Source organism: Stegostoma tigrinum, chromosome 4 (assembly GCF_030684315.1).
Source record: "Stegostoma tigrinum isolate sSteTig4 chromosome 4, sSteTig4.hap1, whole genome shotgun sequence".
Lineage (NCBI taxonomy): Eukaryota > Metazoa > Chordata > Chondrichthyes > Orectolobiformes > Stegostomatidae > Stegostoma > Stegostoma tigrinum.
In genome coordinates this window covers 8,418,224-8,440,301 of record NC_081357.1, presented here as the reverse complement: position 1 = coordinate 8,440,301, position 22,078 = coordinate 8,418,224, and the positions used below count along the sequence as shown (strand labels likewise).

Below are 22,078 nucleotides of genomic sequence, written 5' to 3'. Positions count from 1 at the left end.
AAACTTTACGAGTGCTCTGTTAGTAGTCTGACATATAACAAATCTTAGCTGCAAATATAAACAGGTACACACCCACAAAGACACACAAATGGGAGAAAATGGTGCCATGCCAATGTCTTGACACCATCCAGGACAATGCAGCCCATTTGATTGGCACTGTATCTACAAACACCCACTCCCTCCACCACCGACACGCAGTAGCAGCAGTGTGTACCATCTACAAGATGCACTGCAGAAATTCACCAAAGACTCTCTCACAGCATCATCCAAACCCAAGACCAGAATTCAAGTACAGGAACCAGGATCTCTTGCTGCAAATACAGAGAGCATTGGAATTCACCAAAGATTGTCAGACAGCACCTTCCAAACCCATAACCATTTCCATCTACAGGGACAAGGGCAGCAGACATATGGGAACACCACTACCTTCAAATTCCCCTCCAACGGAAATATATCACCGTTCCTTCACTGTCACTGGGTGAAAATCCTGGAATTCCCTCCCTAATGGCATTGTGTGAGTCTACCTACAACAGGTGGGCTGCAGCAGTTCAAGAAGGCAGCTGGCCACCACCTTCTGAGGGGCAACCAGGGACAGACAATAAATGCAGGCCAGCCTGCGATGCCCACACCCCACAAATGAATAAGAAAAAGTGTCACTGGTCTTATGATCCAGAACATGAGATCTTCTGGGATGTGGGTTCAAATCTATAGCAGAATTAAAGGGTAGCCTAATGGTGGCCACTAAATCAATGTTGATTGTTGTCACAAGGTTCCCAAGAGTCCTTTAGGGAAGGAAATCTGCTGTCCTTACCTGGTCTAATCTACATGAAGCTTCAGGCTGTCAGAAATGTAGTTGACTTTTAACTGCCTTCTGAAATGGTCCCTGCAAGCCAAATCAGATCAAGAGGAAATTAGGGATGAGCACTAAATGCTGGCCCAGTCAGTAACACATTATTCAGGTTTATAAAATCACAAGCGGCATGGCTAGGGTGAAGAGCCGAGATCTTTTCCCCAGGGTAGGTCATTCCAGAACTAGAGGGCATAGGTTTAAGGTGAGAGGGGAAAGATTTAAGAGACTTGAGGGACAGCCTTTTCATGCAGAGGGTGGTGCTCATATGGAATGAGCTGCGAAAGGAATGATGGAGGCTGGTACAATAACAACATTTAAAAGGCATCTGGAAAGTTAAATGAATAGGAAGGGTTTAGAGGGATGTGGGTAAAATGCTGGCAAATGGGACTAGATTAATGCAGAATACCTGGTTGACATGGACAAGTTGAACTGAAAAGGTCTGTTTCCGGGCTATACATCTATCTGACTCTAACAGCATAAATGTAACAACCAAGTAATTTTGGAGGCAGTCTCCAAGATGGCCCTGAAGTTTCAGCTGGGAATGATCCAGGACTCAGGGTGACTGGGGCTCACCAAAAGTAGCATAAGGGTGTGCGCAGGCCCAGAACCCTTCTTGTCAAAAATCAAGAGCCTGCCGCTATGCTGTCTTTTGTGGACCACTCAGGGTGCAAGGCTGTCTTGCCAACTCATCCCTCAGGCCAGGGCATGCTCCACCTCTCCTCTCCCAGGCTTTGTGAGCAGTGTATGTTTGGATCAAGGTGTGACCACATGGAGGGTGCAGCAACATCAGCTGCAGATGCACCAATACTTCCTGCAGCCAGTGGTGGCCCTGGCCACATCTTAGCATGTGCAGCTCCCGCGCTGTATTTTGGGTAATCACTCTGATAAATTTCCAACATGAAGTCTAATAAAATTATACAGAGGTAAGGTCATGAAATTAGGATAAAAGTTTAATTACCTTCAATAGTCACCACTGAAATACAGTTAATTGACAAATTCTAAAAGCACTTTAATTTGTTATTCTCAGCCGCAGGCAGGTTTCCAGTTGTAAATACTGTACTCAGATTTCACCATCCTCATGGGGCAGCCTAATGGTTAGTGGAACTTTGCAAACCAGCGCAAAAAAATTTACCATGACAATTCTACTTAATCAAATGCAGTTTGTTGTCCAAACTAGTCGAACTTTCCATTCCTTTACAGGTATAATTTTCTCTCCATATTCCTACTCATTTCAGAAAGAAACAGGCTGACTACCTGTACCACTTCACACCCTCTGTTCATGAACAGATTGGTTTAATTTTCAAAAAGCTGTTGTGTACTTTCCAAACACGCAAGAGACTTTAAAAGTGACGTGCAGCAAAAGTGCTTGGTCACACAGGAAATAAATTTCTTCACCTAAAGAGTGGTGAGCCATGGGGAATTCACTATCACAGAAAGCAGTTGAAGTCAAAATATCACATTATTTCAATCGAGAGTGGGATATAGCACTTGAGCTAGAGGAACCAAAGAATATTGAGGAAAAGCAGGAACCAGTTGCTGAGTTGGATGATCAGACATGGTTAGCTCAGTTGGCTGGACAGCTGGTTTAGAAGAAAAATATCTTTAAAGGGAGAGGGAGAAAAGTTGTCAGCTCAGACAACGCAGGTACATTGGGTTGAAAAGTCCTCCTCTTGTAGAGCAAAATTCTATAAAAATACTTCAGCAAATCTGTTCCATGTTGCCTATTCAGATTGGATGTGTGGAATCAATTGTAAAATACAAGACTGGGCTTGGCATCTCCCACCATGATTACAGAGTTTTGAAACATTAATGCTCCCAACACTATGGGATGATTTGAAAATGGTGCTGCTGCAAGACATGGAAGAGACTGAGGGAGTTGGCCTTGAAAACACAGCAGCCTTGATGAAGTCAGAATTACAAGAGACATTGGAAGGAGAACCTTAGGATAATTGAGTGTGGAAGAAACAAAAGTCTGGATAAGGATTTGAGTCATGTGGGCCTGTGGTAGAGGCAAAGACAGGTAACACTGTGGTGGTGGGACTAAGTGCTCTTCCTGATAACGAGAATGTAGTCTGTGATGCTCAGTTCAGCGTCAAAACCTTACACCAGTGTTGTACAGGGGCAAACAAATCAAGGATTCCGAAGCATCCAAAAGCTTCTAAATTAGCATCAGAATTAGGTTCAAAACATAAGAGAAGAAAGCAGATTTCACGATAGCAAATGCTGTACTAACTCTGCAAGCAGCCTTAAAAGTTCTTCAATTTTTTTCCATTGTATTAAATTATATTATATGGTGACATATCTACAATAGTACACATATATTCTGATTTAATAAAGCCCTCTGGCTAGTCCAGAGAAAGCTAACTAGTTGTTATAGTACATTAAGCAATTGCCCTGTATTTCAAACCACGGAATTAATAACTATAGAGAGAGACAGGTTAATGGATAGCTGGGAGGAGAGATACAAGAGTATAATTCAAATCTTGGAATTCTGATCAGGTTCTAAGTTACGATGCAGAGGTTGTGGATTATGGATGTTGACACAGTCTATTGCAGACTAGCTTACAGCAGCGGCCTGAGTTTGAGGAGCTGGTATTAACTTGGAGTCTAAAGGTTTGCTGAGTTTAAATTCCATGCTGAGGCTTAAGCACAAAATCTAGGCTGAAGTCCAGTACAATTTTAATCAATCATAGTGTCATAGGAAGGAGGCCACTTGGCCTGTTATGCTAGTGCTGGCTCTTTGAAACAACAGTCATGTTTAGTTCCACATCTCCACACTTTATTCACCGTCTATCTACGTTTTCCTCATCCTCACGTACCCATATATCTTCCCTTATTCATACTGTATATTTTTAAAAGAACAAGGGAACCAACCTTTCACCTTATGGCAAATTGCTTTATGGCTGCTTGCAGAGTTAATACAGCATTCACTAGCATGAAATTTGCTTTCCTCTCTCATATTTTGAACCTGATTGTGATGCTAATTTAATTAATGCTTTTGGATGCTTAAGAATCCTCCTCCTTGATTTGTTTGCCCCTGTACACCACTGGTAGAAGGTTTTGATCCTGAACTGAGCATCACAGACTGCATTCTCTCTATCAGGAAGAGCACTTAGTCCTACCTCCACAGTGTTACCTGCCTTTGCCTCCACCACACACCCACACAGTTCAAATTCTACCTCATTGTTGTCCTTCCATCGTCTCTTTTCCAGTAATTCTGACCTGTTCAAAGTGGCTGTTTTCACGACACTCACTTGGTCTCTTCCATGGTCGTCAGCTGTCTTTCAAAACCGTGTCCAAATCCTACTTTCAGGTAGACTACGCTGGATTCCAGTGGAAAAATGCTCATTCCAAGACTCAACTGGCAAATCCTTCTTTTCTTTCTCCATTTTAAAAGTTTGAAATCCAGTGAAAAGGTTGATAAGGTCGCTGACCAAGGGACAGTCATCAATCAGTCATTTGAAGCCTGAATAGAGACTTAACAGGTGTTAAATCACTATCGAAGCGTATCTCGTGAGACACATCTCAGCTCTATTTAAAATAGGCCCTGTTGGGGCCTTCTTGTGATGTAGTGGTAGCGTCCCTACTCCTGGACCAAGAGACTCAGGTTCAGATCCCACCTGCTCCAGAGGTGTATAATAACATCCAAGAGGAACAGATTTTTAAAAAAAGGCTCTATTGGAGCCCACTTGTGGCGCAGTGTCCCGATCCCTGAATTGGGATGCCCAGGTTCAAGTCTTACTTACTCTAGAGCTGTGCAGTGATGTCTCTGTACAGGGTGATTTAAGGAAATAGGTTACATAGAACATAGAACATAGAACAGTACAGCACAGAACGGGCCCTTCAGCCCACAATGTTGTGCCGACCATTGATCCTCATGTATGCACCCTCAAATTTCTGTGACCATATACATGTCCAGCAGTCTCTTAAATGACCCCAATGACCTTGCTTCCACAACTGCTGCTGGCAACGCATTCCATGCTCTCACAACTCTCTGCGTAAAGAATCTGCCTCTGACATCCCCTCTATACTTTCCACCAACCAGCTTAAAACTATGACCCCTCGTGCTAGCCATTTCTGCCCTGGGAAACAGTCTCTGGCTATCAACTCTATCTATGCCTCTCATTATCTTGTATACCTCAATTAGGTCCCCTCTCCTCCTCCTTTTCTCCAATGAAAAGAGACCGAGCTCAGTCAACCTCTCTTCATAAGATAAGCCCTCCAGTCCAGGCAGCATCCTGGTAAACCTCCTCTGAACCCTCTCCAAAGCATCCACATCTTTCCTATAATAGGGCGCCCAGAACTGGACGCAGTATTCCAAGTGCGGTCTAACCAAAGTTTTATAGAGCTGCAACAAGATCTCACGACTCTTAAACTCAATCCCCCTGTTAATGAAAGCCAAAACACCATATGCTTTCTTCACAACCCTGTCCACTTGGTTGGCCATTTTAACGGATCTATGTATCTGCACACCAAGATCCCTCTGTTCCTCCACGCTGCCAAGAATCCTATCCTTAATCCTGTACTCAGCTTTCAAATTCGACCTTCCAAAATGCATCCCCTCGCATTTATCCAGGTTGAACTCCATCTGCCACCTCTCAGCCCATCTCAGCATCCCGTCAATGTCCCGCTGCAGCCTACAACAGCCCTCTACACTGTCAACGACACCTCCGATCTTTGTGTTACATTATTATTTTTTTAGAAAGGCCCTGATGAAAATGCACCATCTGTACGCTTCGCAGTCAGGAAGGTGTAATCCCATCCAGAGTGAGATGCACAGCCTGGGTGAGTGCATCGTTTGGGAATAAAAACCAAAAGGCCTGCAGATGATATATTTCAAAAGCAAAAACAGAAGTTGCTGGAAAAGCTCAGCAGGTCTGGCAGCAACTATAAAGCGAAATCATAGTTAATGTTTGGAGTCTGGTGACTCTACTTCTGAACTTATGGTAGCTAGGAAAATACCTCTTTCGTCCAGGCTATCCAAGGGCCCAAACATACCTTCCAGATAAAGAAGAGCTTTACCTGCATTTCCTGGAATCAAGTCTCCTGCATTCATCGCTCACAATGTGGTCTCCTCCACACTGGGGAAACAAAGCATAGACTGGGTGACTGCTTCACAGGACATCTATGTTCTGCTCACTAAAAAGACCCTGAGCTACCTGTTACCTGCTACCTGCTACTTTAACGCACCACCCTGTTCCCTGGCCAACATCTCTGCCTCAGGCTTGCTGCAGTGTTCCAGCAAAGCTCAATGCAAGCTGGAAGAACACCACATTTTCCACTTGGGGACCCTGTAGCTCTTCAGACTCAATATTAACTTCAATAATTTTAGGGCTTAAACTCTCCCATATTCTAGCCCCTACACACCGGGCCTTGTTATCACATAGTCTGCCCTTACACACCACCTGTTGTTAGTCACTACAGTCTCCATTAACGGCTATTAACAGCAGGGAGGATGAACTATGACAAAGGTGCAGAGATCCTTTAGCATGATTTCAACAGGTTGAGTGAGTAGGCAAATCAATGGTAGATGCAGTACAATTTGGATAAATGGGAGGTTATTCAGGCAGATTACTACCTAAATTGGGAGAGGGGAGTGTGCAGTGGGACCTGGGTGTCCTTGTGCATCAGTCATTGAAGGTAAGCATGCAGGTGCAGCAGGCGGTAAAGAAGGCAAATGATATGTTGGCCTTCATTGCAAGAGGTTTTGAGTACAGGAGCAGGGATGTGTTGTTGCAGTTATACAGAGTCTTGGCGAGACCACACCTGGAATATCATGTGCAGTTTTGGTCTCTTTTTCTGAGGAAGGATGCTCTTGCTGTCGCGAGAGTGCAGCAAAGGTTCACCAGGCTGATTCCAGGGATGGCGGGACTGACGTATGAGGAGAGATTGACCAGGTTGGAGTTGTTTTTGCTGGAGTTCAGACAAATAAGCGGGAGGGGATCTCAGAGAGATTTATAAATTTCTGACGGGACTAGATAGGGTAGAGGCAGGGAGGATGTTCCCAATGGTGCGTGTGTCTAGAACCAGGGGTCGCAGTTTGAGGATTTGGGGTAGATGATTTAGGAAGATGATGAGAAGACATTCCTTCCCCCAAAGAGTGGTGAGTCTGTGGAATTCATTACCACAGGAAGTAGTTGATGCCAAACCATTGAATGTATTCAAGAGGCGACTTGATATAGCACTTGGGGCGAATGGGTTCAAAAGTTATGGAGGGAAAGCAGGATTAGGTTATTGGACCATCATCCACGATCATGAAGAATGGTGCAGCAGGCTCAAAAGAGCCTAATGGCCTCCTCCTGCTCCTATCTACTATGTTTCTATTCACTCTCCCAGACAGATTGATATCCCGTCCTTTGTCTGTTCAACTGTTCCTTCTCTCTCTTTAGACTCTATCCCCACATATCGTTTACGCCTTTCCCCTTCTCCCCACCCTGTCTTCTGCATATAAACCGATATTTTTCTAGCTACCGTCACTTCTGAGGAAGGGTAACCAGACCTGAAACGTTAACTCTGATTTCTCTTCACAGATGCTGCCAGATCTGCTGAGCTTTTCCAGTTTTTGTTTCTTATCTAGTTTGGGAAATTTGGTGCCAACTTGGGAATTCAGTGCAGAGAGGAATAGATGCTTTTTGCTTGCTTTTGCTTTGGTTTATAGTTTGTAAGGTGTTTTTAAAGCACAGGATCAGGGGGCCAACACAAGAGTGACATCACAGACAAATCGTAAGTTCATCAGTTGGCAATAGCTACTAATCTGGTGGTCAATCATTAGTTACTTTCAGTTTGAAGGTAAATAGGGGAAATATTCATAAACTACAAACTAAAAGACTAGGATGAAATTTTTACAAATCAAATTAAGAACTAAGTCATTACCACAGAGACCCTGGGCCAGGTGGTGTGTTGTAACTGCATGATGTCAGAGCTGGTGGACCCCACTGCAGTTCATAGTGACCACATCTGTAGCAAGTTCTTGCTGCTTGAGGAACTCCAGCTCAGAGTTGATGAGTCTGAGCTTTCAACACCACAGCACATCTGTGAGCGGGACACTTACCTGGATGCTGTGTTTCTGGAGGCAGACACACCCCTTAGATTTAACTACCTCAAAATCAGTCAGTGGTCAGGGACAGGAGGGTGTGAGTACATGTGAGGCAAGTGGAGGGATCCAGGAGGTAGTACTGAAGGAAATTCCACCCTTGAGCATGTCTAACAGCTTTGCGATTCTTGCTCCCTGTGTCGACAAGAGTGGGGGCTGTAGGGAGGATGAACAAACTGACCTTGGCATCGTGGTACAGGGAGCATTCAAGAGGGAGAGAAAAGAGAAATATAGTTGTTATTGGACATAGTATAGTCAGGGAAACAGACAGTGTTCTCTGTGGCCAGGATCGAGAGTCCTGAAGGCTGTGTTGCCTGCCTGGTGCCTGGGTTCAGGATATCTCATCTGGGCTGGGGAGTGGGAGGGAAAGGTCCAGTTGTCATGGTTCACAACTCAATAGGTAGGAAGAGAAAAAAAAAGGTTCTGTTGAGGAAATTTGAACAGCTGGGGGCTAAAGTAAAAAGCAGAACCGAATAGGTAAACATCTCTGGATTACAACCTGAACCACAAGCAAATTGGCATGGGGTCAACAAGACTAAAGAGGTAAATGCGTGGCTCAAATATCTATGCGGGAGAAAAGGGTTTAAATTCGTAAAATATTGCCACCAATTCTGGGGAAGGAGGGAGTTGTTCCAGCCAGACGGGCTCCAACTGATTAATGCTGGGACCACAGTCCTGGCAAATCGTACAACTAGGGTTTTAAACCAAATAATGGGAGGGCAAGTTCGGTTGCATGAATAATTAAAGAAAGAGTAAAGTGGGATGACGCTCAGCAGATGTTAAAGTTTCCATAACAAGTAATAGGACAGAGTATGGAAAGGGTCAGGAACCTAACTTCAAGCATAGCAGATAACTACAAGGAAGGCAGTCAATGGAGATAGGAGGAACTGCCAATGCTGGAGAATCTGAGATAACAAGGTGTAGAGCTGGATGAACACAGCAGATCATCAGAGGAGCAGGAAAGCTGACGTTTTGGGTTGAGATCCTTCTTCTTCAGAAAAGGCTTCGCAGTGGGGTTAGAATTGTTACAGAGAAAGTAGTGTCTCGATCTGAAACGTCAGCTTTCCTGCTCCACTGATGCTGCTTGGCCTGCTGTGTTCATCCAACTCTACACCCTGTTATCTTAAGGCAGTCAATGGAGTTTGATTAAGGATGAAGTACTTGAATGCATGCAATGTAGCAACCAAGATAATGAGACTGTGGCCATCTCAGGGATGTGGCTGCAAGGGAAAGGGGATCAGGACTGGAAACTGAATATCCAAAGATGCACATCCTATCAAAAGTACAGGCAGATAGGCAGAGAGAGGGGCAAGTTGCCTTGTTAGTAAGAAATGAAACTAAATTAATAACAAGAAGTGATATAGAATCAGAAGGCATAGAATTTGTGTGGGTGGAGTTGATGAAGCACAAATGGAAAAAGCACCCTGATAGGAGTTGTCTACAGGCGTCCTAGCATTAGTTAGGATTTGGCGAAGAAATAAATCAGGAGAAAGAAAAGGCATGTAAGAAATGGGGACTTTGATATGCAAGTAGAGCAGGAAAATTAGGTTGGTACCAGACCCAAAAAGTTAACTTTGATTTCTCTGAACAGAGGCTGCCAGACCTGCTCAGCTTTTCCAGCAATCTCTATTTTTGTATCTGATTTACAGCCTTCATGGTTCTTTCATTTTTTTTGTAACAATTTTTTTTTTGGCGCAGTTTGTGGTAAAGCCCACCTCAGGAACAGACGTTTCTGGTGGTGATGTGTAATGAGGCAGACTTGATTAGGAAGCTTAATGTGAAGAAACCCCTAGGGGGCAGTGACCATAATACGACAGCATTCACCCCGCAGTTTGAGGGGGAGAAGATTGAATCAGATGCAGCGGTATGACGATCAAGTCTAGGTAACTACAAAGACATGAAGAAAGAGCTGGCCAGAGTTGTTTGAAAGGGAACCCTGGCAGGGAAGATGGTAGAGCAACAATGGCAGGGGTTTCTGGGGATAATTCAGGATGCACAACAGAAATTCATTTCAAGGAGGAAGAAACATGTTAAGGAAAGAACAAGGCAACTATGACTGACACGGGAAGTCAGGGGCAGCATAGAAGAAAAAGAAAAAGCATGCAGTGTGGTAGAGATTAGTGGGCAACCAGAGAATTGGGAAGCCTTTAAACAGCAGTGAAGGATAACTAAAATAAAAATCTATAAAGATGGAGGGAGAGATGATAAAATAGGAGACTAAACTAATTAGTAATATAAAACAGATTGCAAGAGATTTTTTTAGATACCTAAAAAGGTAACAGAGAGAGGCAAGAGTGAACATTGGACTGCTGGAAAATGATGCTGAAGAAATAGTAATGGGGAATAAAGAAATGGCAGAGGAACTGAATGGGTATTTTGCAGCAGGTTTCACAGTGGAAGACAGCAACACACCCAAACTTCAAGAGAGTCAAGGGACAGAGGTGAGGTAGTGGCTATCACTCAGGAGAAGGTGCTGAGGGAAGCTGAAAGACCGGAAGGTGGAGGAATCACTAAGACCAGATAGACTACAACCCACAGTTCTGAAGGAGATAGCTGAGGAGATAGTGGAGGCATTGATGGTGATCTTTCAGAAATCACTGGAGGTGAGAGGGTCCCAGAAGACTGGAAAGTGGCTAACGTAACATCTCTGTTTAAGAAGGGAGGGAATCAGAAGTCAAGTAACTATAGAAAAAGAAGAAAGAACTGCAGTTGCTGTAAATCAGAAACAAAAGCAGAAGTTGCTGGAAAAGTTCAAGAAGTTTGGCAGCATCCATAAAGAAATTTCACGGGTCCAGTGACCCTTCCTCACAGATGTTGCCAAACCTGCTGAGTGTTTCCAGCAATTTATGTTTTTATTATTCTTGACAGGTAACTGTAAGCTAGTTAGCCTGACCTTGGATGTTGATAAGATTTTAGAGTCCATTATTCAGGGTGAGATTGCTAGTAGTTGGAAATGCATAGTAAAATAGGGGCAAGTGAGCACGGCTTCATCAAGGGGAGGTCATGCCTGTCAGATCTGAGAGAATTCTTTGATGGGGTAATGAGCGTGTTAGGGGTGAGGTACAGGCCTGGTTAGAGGATTGTCATACTGGGAGAAGGCAGAGATTGAGGATAAAGGGATTTTTTTACACAATGGTAGCCAGCGACAACTGGAACTCCACAGGAGCTTGTGCTTGGGACCTCAACGATTCATGTTGTACATCAACATCTGGACGATGGAAGTAAGGGCATTGTTGCTAAGTTTGCAGATGACATAAACACAGGTGGCAGGCAGGTAATGTTCAGCAAGTGGGGAGACTGCACAAGTCATTGAGTCTATTTAAGTCGTTGAGTGTATTTAAGACAGAAATAGAAAGGTTCTTGGTTAATGAGGGTTCAAGAGTTATGGGAGAAAGCAGGAGAATGGGATTGAGAAACATATCATCTGTAATTGAATGTTGGAGCAGACAAGAGGTCAGAATGGCCTAATTCTGCATGTATCTTATGTTCTTAGCTCCTCTTTTGGTCTTTTGTCAGTGTTATTAAAGCTAAGACCTATGGTTATTTGTCCGCTTCAGAGTGAACATTAGTTCTCTGTCTACTCATCATCTCGAAACCCTCTAATTGATCAGTACGCAACTAGAGCAATAATCCTTTTGTTTTTATTTTTCCTCATTACTGAAATCTCTCATCACTGGTAACATCTGTCAACTCTTCACCGCCTTTACAATCTTCCTGAAACACAGTGCCCAGATTTGACTGCAGGACTCCAGCTGAGGCCGAGGATCAGTGATTTATAATGTTTGATCATGATCTCTTTCATTTTACATACTGTTCCTATTTATAAACCCAAGTAACCCATCCAGCTCTTTAACTACATAATCAATTTGCCCTACTACTATTAATGACTTGTGTATACAGATACCAAGCTTTCACTGTTGATCTATACTTTTCAAAAATTATCCCATTTATAGTTCACTGTCTTTCCGAATGAATCTTCTCAAAGCACTTTACCTCACCCCCTCTGCATTGAACTCCATCTGCCTTGCTTCTATCCATCAGATCATCTTGTCAGCCTGAATTTTTCACCCTTCTACAGAACTGCCAAGTTTTTAAACTGTAAATAATGCTGCTTCTTTCACGTGAATTTAGATTGTTTATGAAAACTAAAAGCAGCAATGGGCCTGGAACTGATTTTTGTGGAACACCGCTACAAACCACTCCTAATCTGAAAACTTTTCATCCACCAACACCTCGTTTCCCACCACTGAACCAAACTGTATTTGTACTGCCACTTCATGTTTAATTCTTCACAAACATCCAATTTGTCCAAATGCTTTCTGAATTGTACATAGATAACATGTACTGCTTAGCCTTGATTAACCTTCTCCGTTTCCTACTTAGACCCAGTCCAGTTAATTAGACATGAATTGTCTTTAGCAACCTGTTTTTTTTTATTCATTCACAGGACGTAGCATCACCGGCCAGGCCAGTCTTGTTTTAAACACATCCGTAATTGCTCAGAGGTCTGTTAAGTGTCAGCTATCTTACTGTGGGTCTGCAGTCACGCGTAGGACAAGACTAGGCAAGGCTGAGATTTCCTTCCCTAAAGGATATGAGTAAACCAGATGGGGTTTGTCCTGACAATCCACAATGGTTCGTGGTCAGCATTTGGCTCCTCATTCTAGATATTTACTGATTTCAAATTTCACCATCTGCTATGGCAGCATTCAAACCCAGGTCCCTGGGCCTCTGAATTAATAGTTTAGCAATAATACCACTAGGCCATCACCTCCCACCATCATGATCATGGTCGATCATCCATCTCAGTAACATGTTCCTACTTTCTCCCATACCCCTTGATCCCTTTAAAAACCATAAGTAATTCCTTCTTGTAAACTTTCAATGTTTTGGTCTTAACCACTTTTGTCATAGTGAATTCCATCAGCTCATCACTCTCTGGATGAAGAAATTTCTCCTCATCTTAGTACTAAATGGTCTACCCCATACCCTTAAACTGTGGCCCCTGGTTTTGGACTCTGGTCATCAGGAACATCCTTCCTGCATCTAGTCCCAGTTAGAATTGTATAGACTTCTATGAAATTTCCCCTCATTTTTTAAAATTCCAGTGGATATTATACTAACCGATCCAGTTTCTCCTCATCTGTCAGTACTGCCATTGCAGGAATCAGTCTGGTAAACCTTTGCTGCACTCCTTCCAGAGCCAGAATATTCTTGGTCAGGTATGGAGACTAAAACTGCACACAATATTCCAGATATGGTCTCTCTATGGCCCTGCATAATTGCAGTACGATATTCCTGCTCCTTCCACAAAAGGAGAGTAAATTGTTACTAGGGTTAAATTAGACAGTGATTTTTCTTCTTAATTCACCTTTCCCAGATTAACCTTTTTACCTCTCCTGGAATCCATTACTAAGTTTGGTCGAGATAGTCACAGCTCGACGAACAAGCAACTGAGCCTTAAACAAAGGCATTGTGGATTCAAACACAAGCCTACACAACATTCCCATAAGCACAAATACATTTACCTCACTGAAACAATCTGCAGGCTTTCACGGGTTAAGAATTCCAAAAGAACTGGAAAGAGAAAAGATATTATTTCACATGAAGTACTCCTTGCCAACTTGTAATATGACCGAACTAACAGATGTACAACATTAAAACCACCCAGGACATACCAAAAGCAGCAATTCATTTGTCACACAGCTTAACTAGTCAGACTCTATAATCCATTCCCATCGTTCCACAACAGACAATTTCTTTACTCGGGAAAGCTGCTGTCAGGAGCATAACAAACTAAATCGGATCTCAACTAAAATCCTCTTTTTTGATGACTACAACTGTTCGACAACAAAGAGAATGTCACCAACTGAATTGGGATTTTTGTTAATTAAAAGCTATTTCTTTTAAGTTTGAGCAAATATTTGAATTAGACAGACTTGTCACATTAACAAAGTGAAATTGTGCAGCGAACAGTTTCCAAAATCTTAAAATAAAATTGTTGACTCCACATTTCAGTAATCAACTCAAAAGGAAGATTCCAGAAATTCACTCGGAGATAGTAAGACCTGCAGATGCTGGAGCCAGAGATATCGCAGTGTGGAGCTGGAGGTACACAGCAGGTCAGGCCGCATCAGAGGACCAGGAAAGTTGACGTTTCGAGTCAGGACCCTTCTTCAGAGACGCTCAGCTCACATATCAAGCTGGTTGGTGCTGGTGGTGAGGCTGGCAATAAAATTAGTTCAAATGCTAATGTTCTGTTCTTGGAATAGTGGGCCATTATGGATATATACATAAAGTATGCTTAACAAGTTTGAACCAAATATGTAGGTATCAGATCTCCTTACCTCTTCTGTTTGTCACTTTTTGCAGCACTGGATGATGGGTCTTGATCCTCCACACAAATTCCTTAATAAAAATGACTCATGGGAAAATCTGTCGACATATTGTATCCTTGGCTGTTGAGCTGTCAAAGAGGGAAACCAAGGAGAATTAGCATGTCACTTGCAAAAACAGTCTAGATGGCTACTTCAGAAACAGTAGGAACTGCAGATGCTGGAGAATCTGAGAAAACAAGGTGTAGAGCTGGATGATCACAGCAGGCCAAGCAGCATCATAGGAGCAGGATGCTGCTTAAATGGCTACTTCCTCCAGCAGCTCAGTTATTAAAAAGCCAGTGTTTAGCTGAGTGAAACAGTCCAAGAAGGCTCTAAATTTATTTATTCAGTGTCAGGGTAGTCATAGAGAACTGGTTTCAACATTGCTCGTCATGCAAACTGCTAGCTACCAGATATCCTGCGACCTTAGTTAAAACTACGAAACATTTAGCAATGATTATCTTGCATTTTATATGGGGAAATGTCCAAGGTTCTTCATAGGAACATTATAAATCAAAGAACGATACTAAGCCACATGGAGTGGACTAAGAGAAGAAAGCAAGGGAGAGAGGCAGAGAGCCAAAAGGAGGAGATTCTAGAACTTGGGCCAAGACAACAGGAGGCACCGTGGAGCAATTATCACCGGGAATGCACAAAAGACCAAAATGCAGATATCTTACAGGAGGATGGGACTGGAGGAACTCAAACTGTTGCTTGACATGAATCCAAACTGAGTCAGCGAGATACCAAGCAGCACCTGGAGAATTAGAGATGCTCAATCTGAGTTCTGCCAGGGCCACTCAGCTCCCATCCTCAATACTGCCTTGGTTTCAACATGGAAAAAAGAGCTGAATTCTCGACGTGAAATGATAGTGACCGCCCTTGATATCAAGACTGCATTCAAGTGGGTGTGGCATCAAGGGGCCTTAGCAAAACTGGAATCATTGAGAATCTCTGTTAGTTACAGTCACCTCAAGGTAGATACTTCTAATCAACCTGTTCAGAGATGTTATTACACTATACACATCTGCAGCAGATGAAACTTGAACCAGGCCTCCTGGCTCAGAGGTAGGGACTGCACCATAAGAGCCCTGTCCACCCATCTTTAGTTGCTTCATTAATGGTGCTCCCCTCATCGTAAGATCAGAAGTGGGGATGTTCACTAATGATCACGCAATGTTCAGCACCATTGCAGGTTCCTCAGATACTAAAGCAGTCCATGTCAAAATTCAGCAAACCTGGGCTGACACCTGGCTAGTAACTTTCATGCCACACAAATGTCAGGCAATAAAATCAGGCAATGACCATCTCCAAAAAGAGAGTCTAACCATTTCCCTTTGGTATTCAATCGCATGACAATCACTGAATCCCTCACTGTCAACATTCTGAGGTTTACCATTATTCTAGACCAGCCATTGCAGCTACAAGAACAGGTCAGAGACTAGGAGTCCTGCAACAAGTAACTTACCTCCTGGCTCCCCAGAGCCTGTCCATCATCTACAAGGCACAAGTCAGGAGTGTGATGGAATACTGCCCACCTGCCTGGATGAGTACAGCCCTGATAACACTCAATAAAGCTTGATACCAGCCAGGGCAAAGCAGCCTGTTTCACTGGCACCTCATCCATAAACATCCACTCCCTCCACCACCGACACTCAGCAACAGCAGCAGCAGTGTGTACTATCTACAAGATGCTCTGTAGAAACTCCCCACTTTCCAAACCTACCAATCAGATGGATAAGAACAGCAGATACATGGTAACACCACCACCTGAAAATCCCATCAAAACCACTCACCGTCCTGGCTTGGAACTACACTGCTGTTCCTTCACTGTTACTTCGCCAAAATCCTGGAATTTGGTCCCAAATAATACAGTGGGTGTACCTGCATTAAACAGACTGCAGTGACTCAAGAAGACAGGGTGCCACCACATCCTCAGCACCTACTGCAATTAATTCTATGGGACTGTGAGACCATAAGACATAGGAGCAGAAGTAAGCTATTCAGCCCATTGAGACTGTTCTACCATTCAATGAGATCATGGCTGATCTTCTCAAGTGCAATTAGGGCTGGGCAATAAATGCTCCAATTGTCAGCAATGCCTACATTCCATGCACGAATAAAAAGAAAAAAAAAGTTAAGGTGAATTAATTCAAGATATAGACAAAAATGGGGATGTTCCTTAAATAGATGCTAAAAAAAATAACTCAGCAAAAGTTGGAAATGGCTGTAGAAAAGAGGAACTTAGTGGAGCATCATGTACAGTTTTGGTCTCCTTTTCTGAGGAAGGATGTTCTGCCTATAGAGGGAGTGCAACAAAGGTTTACCAGGTTAATTTCTGGGATGGCAAGACTGATGTTTGGAGAGGGACTGGATCTTTGGATAATATTTCCTGGAATTTGGAAGAGTGACAAGAGTCGTAGACAGGGTAAACACAGGAAGGATGCACCTGATGACCAGGGAGTCCAGAACCACAGATCACAGTCTAAGGACATGGGGAAACTCTAACTAATGATCTATGCAAATAGTGACACCAACTGTGGGAGGAATTTGCTCCCGCAGTGACATGACAGACGTTTCAAAAGACAACAATGTGTTAAGTGTGATTCCTGTAGCAGACTATTCCAATGAGTACAGGCCTAATCTGGTAAACGTCTGCTGATAGCACAGTCCTTCCATAGCTAGTCTCAGCCTAGTGGGCCTTCTCTGAACTGCTCCTAATGCCAGGTAGATCTTTCCTCACTTACAGGGCCCAAACCTCTCCGCAGTATTCCAGCTGTGATCTGACTCGTACCTTCTATAGTTTTAGCAACACTTCCTTACATTTATGCTCCATTCCCTAATAAAGGCCACATGCCATTTGCTTTCCCTCTTACCTGTTGAAAATGAATCTGAAACAAAATTAGCAATCATGGACAAGGACTTGCAAATCCCTCTGTGCTGCAGCTTAAAGCAGTCTATGCCCATTTCAATAATTTCCAGCTCCTCTATTCTTCCTGCCAAGGTGCATAACTTCACATTATCCCACATTATATCCCACCTGCAAAGATTTTACCAGTTTGCTTTGCCTGTCCATTCGCGCTGCAGTCTCTGTGACATCCTCATCTATTGACTTCTCACTTTTTTTGTGTTATCTGCAAAATTCACAAGCGAGTGGGGCAGGACGGGGAAGAGAATGCAAGCAAGCAGAAAAGAGAAAGAGCATGACCAAGCAAGAGAAAGAGAATGTTACAGGGGTCTATAGAAAATGGCCTTTCAGCCCATAAGATCCGCACCAGACAAGTACAACTACCTTACTATTCTAATCCCGTTTTATAGCACTTGGCCCATTGCCTTGTATCAGAACTGCACAATTAAATACTTCTTAAACGTAATGAGGGTTAGGTTTAGTGTCAGTGAGTTTGTGAGAGGGAATGAACAAAGGAAGAAGAGATAAGGAGAGAGAAGTGTAGAAAGAGATAGTGGAAGAGGTAGTGTAAACAAGGAAGGAAGAGAAGTGGAACAAGTGACAGGACATTGGAGAGAAAGAGAAAAATGGAGAAGAAAAATAAAGAAAATAAAGAATGAAAGGAGGGAAAGGAAGTGAAAGAAACATTGGCAATGATATGGCATCTTGCATGACCACTGGATGCTCCAAAAACATCTCAGAGCCAGATATACATCTGTATGACAATCACAGGTGTCAAATCAACATCTGTGAAATAATACTCAGAAGTTATACAGAATAAAAATGGGTACATTTTTAAAAAAATGTATTTACACTGGGAGCAGAGGGTCAAGAAACAGCTTGAGTAGACTGGCAGAAGCCAGGAGCTGAACTTGCATTTCTCAGTTTTATGAGGGACAAAGGATTTCAGAAAGGTGAGAAAAATTTAATTTAGTGTAAAATGTAAAAATACTAAAAAAAATAAAACTATAAATTATTGATGAGAAAGAATATGGCAAGTGGTGTTTGAGAGATTCCAGAAAGCTGGCTGCATGGGATTTTAAGATAATAAAATGTGAGGCTGGATGAACACAGCAGGCCAAGCAGCATCGCAGGAGCACAAAAGCTGACGTTTCGGGCCTAGACCCTTCATCAGAGAGGGGGATGGGGGGAGGGAACTGGAATAAATAGGGAGAGAGGGGGAGGCGGACCGAAGATGGAGAGTAAGACGGCGGAAAAACTGCTCTATGTCCGACCGTGACATGGGATTTTAAATACTTTATCTCATAATTAAAATATAATTATTGTCCTGGTGCTACCCAGTTACAAAGTATGAAGTCCTAATATGGTGCCTTTGGTTTTAGTGGAAAATTTTATATCTTACAAAAAATAAACTTTCTGTACACTAAATTTTCAAAAACAAGTAATGTGAAAACAATCAGAAAGAATGAGGAGAAACAACTTAAACTAAGAAAGGTGCAATTTTAAAGAGATGGACATACACACATTAAAAAGGTAGCAGGGCCAGTTGAGAGAGATGTTAGAGCAAAGGATCCTTGGCTTTTTAAACAGAAAGCAAAAAATGCTACACTTCACCTTTATTTAAAGTAATTGGCAAAAGAATCAGAGATGGCATTAGAAAAAAAAAAATCTGACACAGCAAGTTATAATGGTCTGGAAAGCTTTGACTGAAAGGGTGCTGGAGGCAGATTTATTGATAAACTGTTAACACTCAAGGTCTGAAAGTAATCACTTCAGTGAGCTACCTCGAAGATTGCTGGTCCTGCTGAACAGCACTGTCCCATGGCACAACGGATTAAATACATAGGAAATTCAAATAAAAATTTCAAAGTTTAAAAACAATGGAGAAAATACCTCAATCACTGGAAAAGGGAGAATTCTGATAGGGTGGAGTCATAAAATGACATGATAACATACATATGAATTAGAAGCAATGAGGAGGTCCATTGAGCCTGCTCCACAATTCAATAAAATCACGGTGATCTGTTCATGTTCCAAATTCCACATTCCCAGAAACCCCAATAACTCTAACTGACAATAACCTACGCTCCTCTGACTTCAAAATATTCTACTGCCTTCTGAGGCACAGAACTCCAAAGTCATACAAACCTCAAAACAAAAATTCTCATCTCTATCACAGAGGTCACACCTGATTTTACAACAGTGCTCTTCAGTACTAAACTCAGCCATAAGAGAAAATATCCTTTGCACATTCACCTTCAGGATTATATTCACTTCATTCAGCTTACCCTTCACTCTTCCAGACTCCAGTGAAAATATGCTCCGTCTGGCAAATCACAAACCAAACCATTCATTCCAGAGATCAATCAGGTAAACCTACTCTGAACTGCCTCCAATACATTTCCATCCTTTCTTAAATAAGGAGACAAAAACTGTACACAGTATTTAAGACAAGATCTCACTAACGCCCTGTATATCTGAACTGTAACACCCCCACTTTTAATGTTCAATTTATCGTATAATAAAGGACAGCATGCTGTTAACTTTTCCAATTGCTTAATGTACCTGCACTCTAATCTTCAATGATTCATGCACTAGAATATTTAGATCCCTCCACATCTCAGGGCATTGTGATCTCTCACCATTTAGATAACATTCTTCTTCTTTATTCTTACAGTTAAATCTCCTTACATTATATTCCAGTTTCCAGATGTACATCCACTTGTGTAATCTACTTATGGCTTTGCAGCCTCCTTACGTTTTCGACACAACCTACTTTCCTACCTATCTTTGTGTCATCAGTAAATTTAGTGACCATACCTGCAGTACCTTCATCCAAGTGATTTACATAAATTGCAAAAAGTCAATGCTCCAAACTGATTCCTGTGGCACACCACTCATTACATCTTGCTAACCAAACTGAAAGATCTACTTGTAGATACTGTTTATCCTTCAGTCAGGCAATTTTCGAACTATGCCATTATTGTCTGCACCATAGGTTCTTAGTTTTCACAACATTCTGTGAATTGGCACCTTAGAATGTAGAAAATAGGAGTAGGCCATTCTGCCCTTCAAGCCTGCTCTACCATTTAACGTGATGATCATAGTTGATCATCCAACGCAGTCCCCTATTCCTGCTTTTTTTAAATCCATATCCTTTGATCCCTTTAGCTGCAAGGACTATATTTAACTCCTTCTTGAAAACATTCAATGTTGTGGCTTCAACCACTTTCTGTGGCAGTGAGTTCCACAGGCTCACCAGTTTCTGGGTGAAAACTCCTTATTTCAGTCCTAAATGACCTCCTCAATAGCTTTAGAGTATGATCCCTGCTCTAGACTCCCAGTCAACAGAAACATCCTTCGTATGTTTACCCTGTCTAGTCCTGTCAAAATTTTAATGGATTCCTTGAGATCCTCTTCAGTCCTGCCAGACTTGGTAGGACTCTCAGTAGAGGAGAGATAATTGATGGTGACTTAGCCTGAGGATCGCCACATCTCAGATAAAGGGAGTGAATGGGAAGGACAGTCCTTCATAGTAATCTCAGCCGGTAGTGGGAACTAAACCCACCCGGTTGGTGTTACTCTGCATTGAAAATCAGCCATCTAGTCAACTGAGCTGAGCTAAGTGACCCCCAGCGAATATAGTCCTAAACAATCCAGTCTCTCTTTGTATGTCAATCCTGCTATCCCAGGAATCAGTCAGGTAAACCCTTTTTGCACTCCTGCCATAGCAAGAAGACCCCTCCTAGATAAGGAGGCCAAGACTGTGCATAGTTCACCAAGCACGGTCTTGTGTCTCTACTCATTGGTGGGATGTGGGTGTTGCTGGCTTTCTTGCCAATCCCTAGTTGCCCCTTGAGAAGGTGGGGGTAAACTGCCGTCTTGACCTGCTGCAGTCCTCCTGCTGTAGGTTGACCAACATTATTACAGAGGGAATTCCAGGACCCAGCGACAGTGAAAGAACGGCGATACATTTCCAAGCCAGGATGGTGACTGGCTTGGAGGGGAACTTGAAGATGGTCGTGTTCCCGTATGTCTGCTGCCCTTGGAAATAGTCATGCGTTTGGAAGATGCTGTTTAACATCTTTGTTGAATTCCAAGGCTCTGTGTATTTACAGCAAGATATCCTGGTTCCTGTACTTGAATCCTCTCACCATGAAGGCCAATATGCCACTTTTCTTCTTAAGTGCCTGCTGTACCTGAAAGCTTAATTTAAGCGAATGGTTTGAGCCCAAGGATACCCAGGCACCTCCCCATTTCCTAATCTATTGCCATTCAGATAGCAACCTGCCTTCTTGTTTCTGTTAACAAGCCTCACATTTCTCCACGTTACACCTCATTGCCTTGCACTCAACTTGTCCAAATCATACTGCAGCATCTCTGCATCCTCTTCATAGCTGACCTCCCCACCCAGCTTTGTGACATTTGCAAACATGGAGATATTACATCTAAAGCCTTATGATACATTGTGAACAGCTGGGGTCCTAACACTGATCCATGTGGTACCCAACTAGTCACTGCTACTCGGAAAAAGATATATTTCTACTCTTTGTTTCCTGTGTGCCAACCATTTCTCAGTCGATTTCAGCATACATCTGCACTCCCACATGCTTTAACTATACATGCTCATCAGCTATGTGGGACCTCATCGAAAGCCTTTTGAAAATCCAAGTAAACCACATCCACTGGCTCCTCCTTTATAGAATCCCTACAGTGTGGAAACAGGCCATTCAGCCCATCAAGTCCACACTGACCGTCCAAAGAGTAACCCACCTAGACACATTCCCCTATCCTGTCTCTGTAATCCTGCATTTCCCATTACTAATCCAACTACCCTGCACATTCCTGGA

The 22,078-nt window shown here is 42.8% G+C and overlaps 1 protein-coding gene across 12 annotated transcripts in view; it reads right to left on the bottom strand.

Moving 5' to 3' along the window:
- The window catches only part of disp1 (dispatched homolog 1 (Drosophila)), a 306,264-nt gene that overhangs the window by 179,685 nt on the left and 104,501 nt on the right, over positions 1-22,078 (bottom strand). For 4 of the 12 annotated variants that reach the window (XM_048531929.2, XM_048531934.2, XM_059645140.1 and 1 more), the window contains exon 3: positions 14,291-14,409. Coding sequence is in view for 3 of the 12 variants with exons in the window: in XM_059645135.1 (XP_059501118.1) it covers positions 14,012-14,077 (66 nt within the window). In the remaining 9 variants the exon portion in view is untranslated. Of the gene's footprint in view, positions 1-811; positions 884-14,011; positions 14,169-14,290; positions 14,410-22,078 lie in introns of those variants that run through there. The other 8 variants (XM_059645135.1, XM_059645136.1, XM_059645137.1 and 5 more) reach the window with 5 other exon arrangements.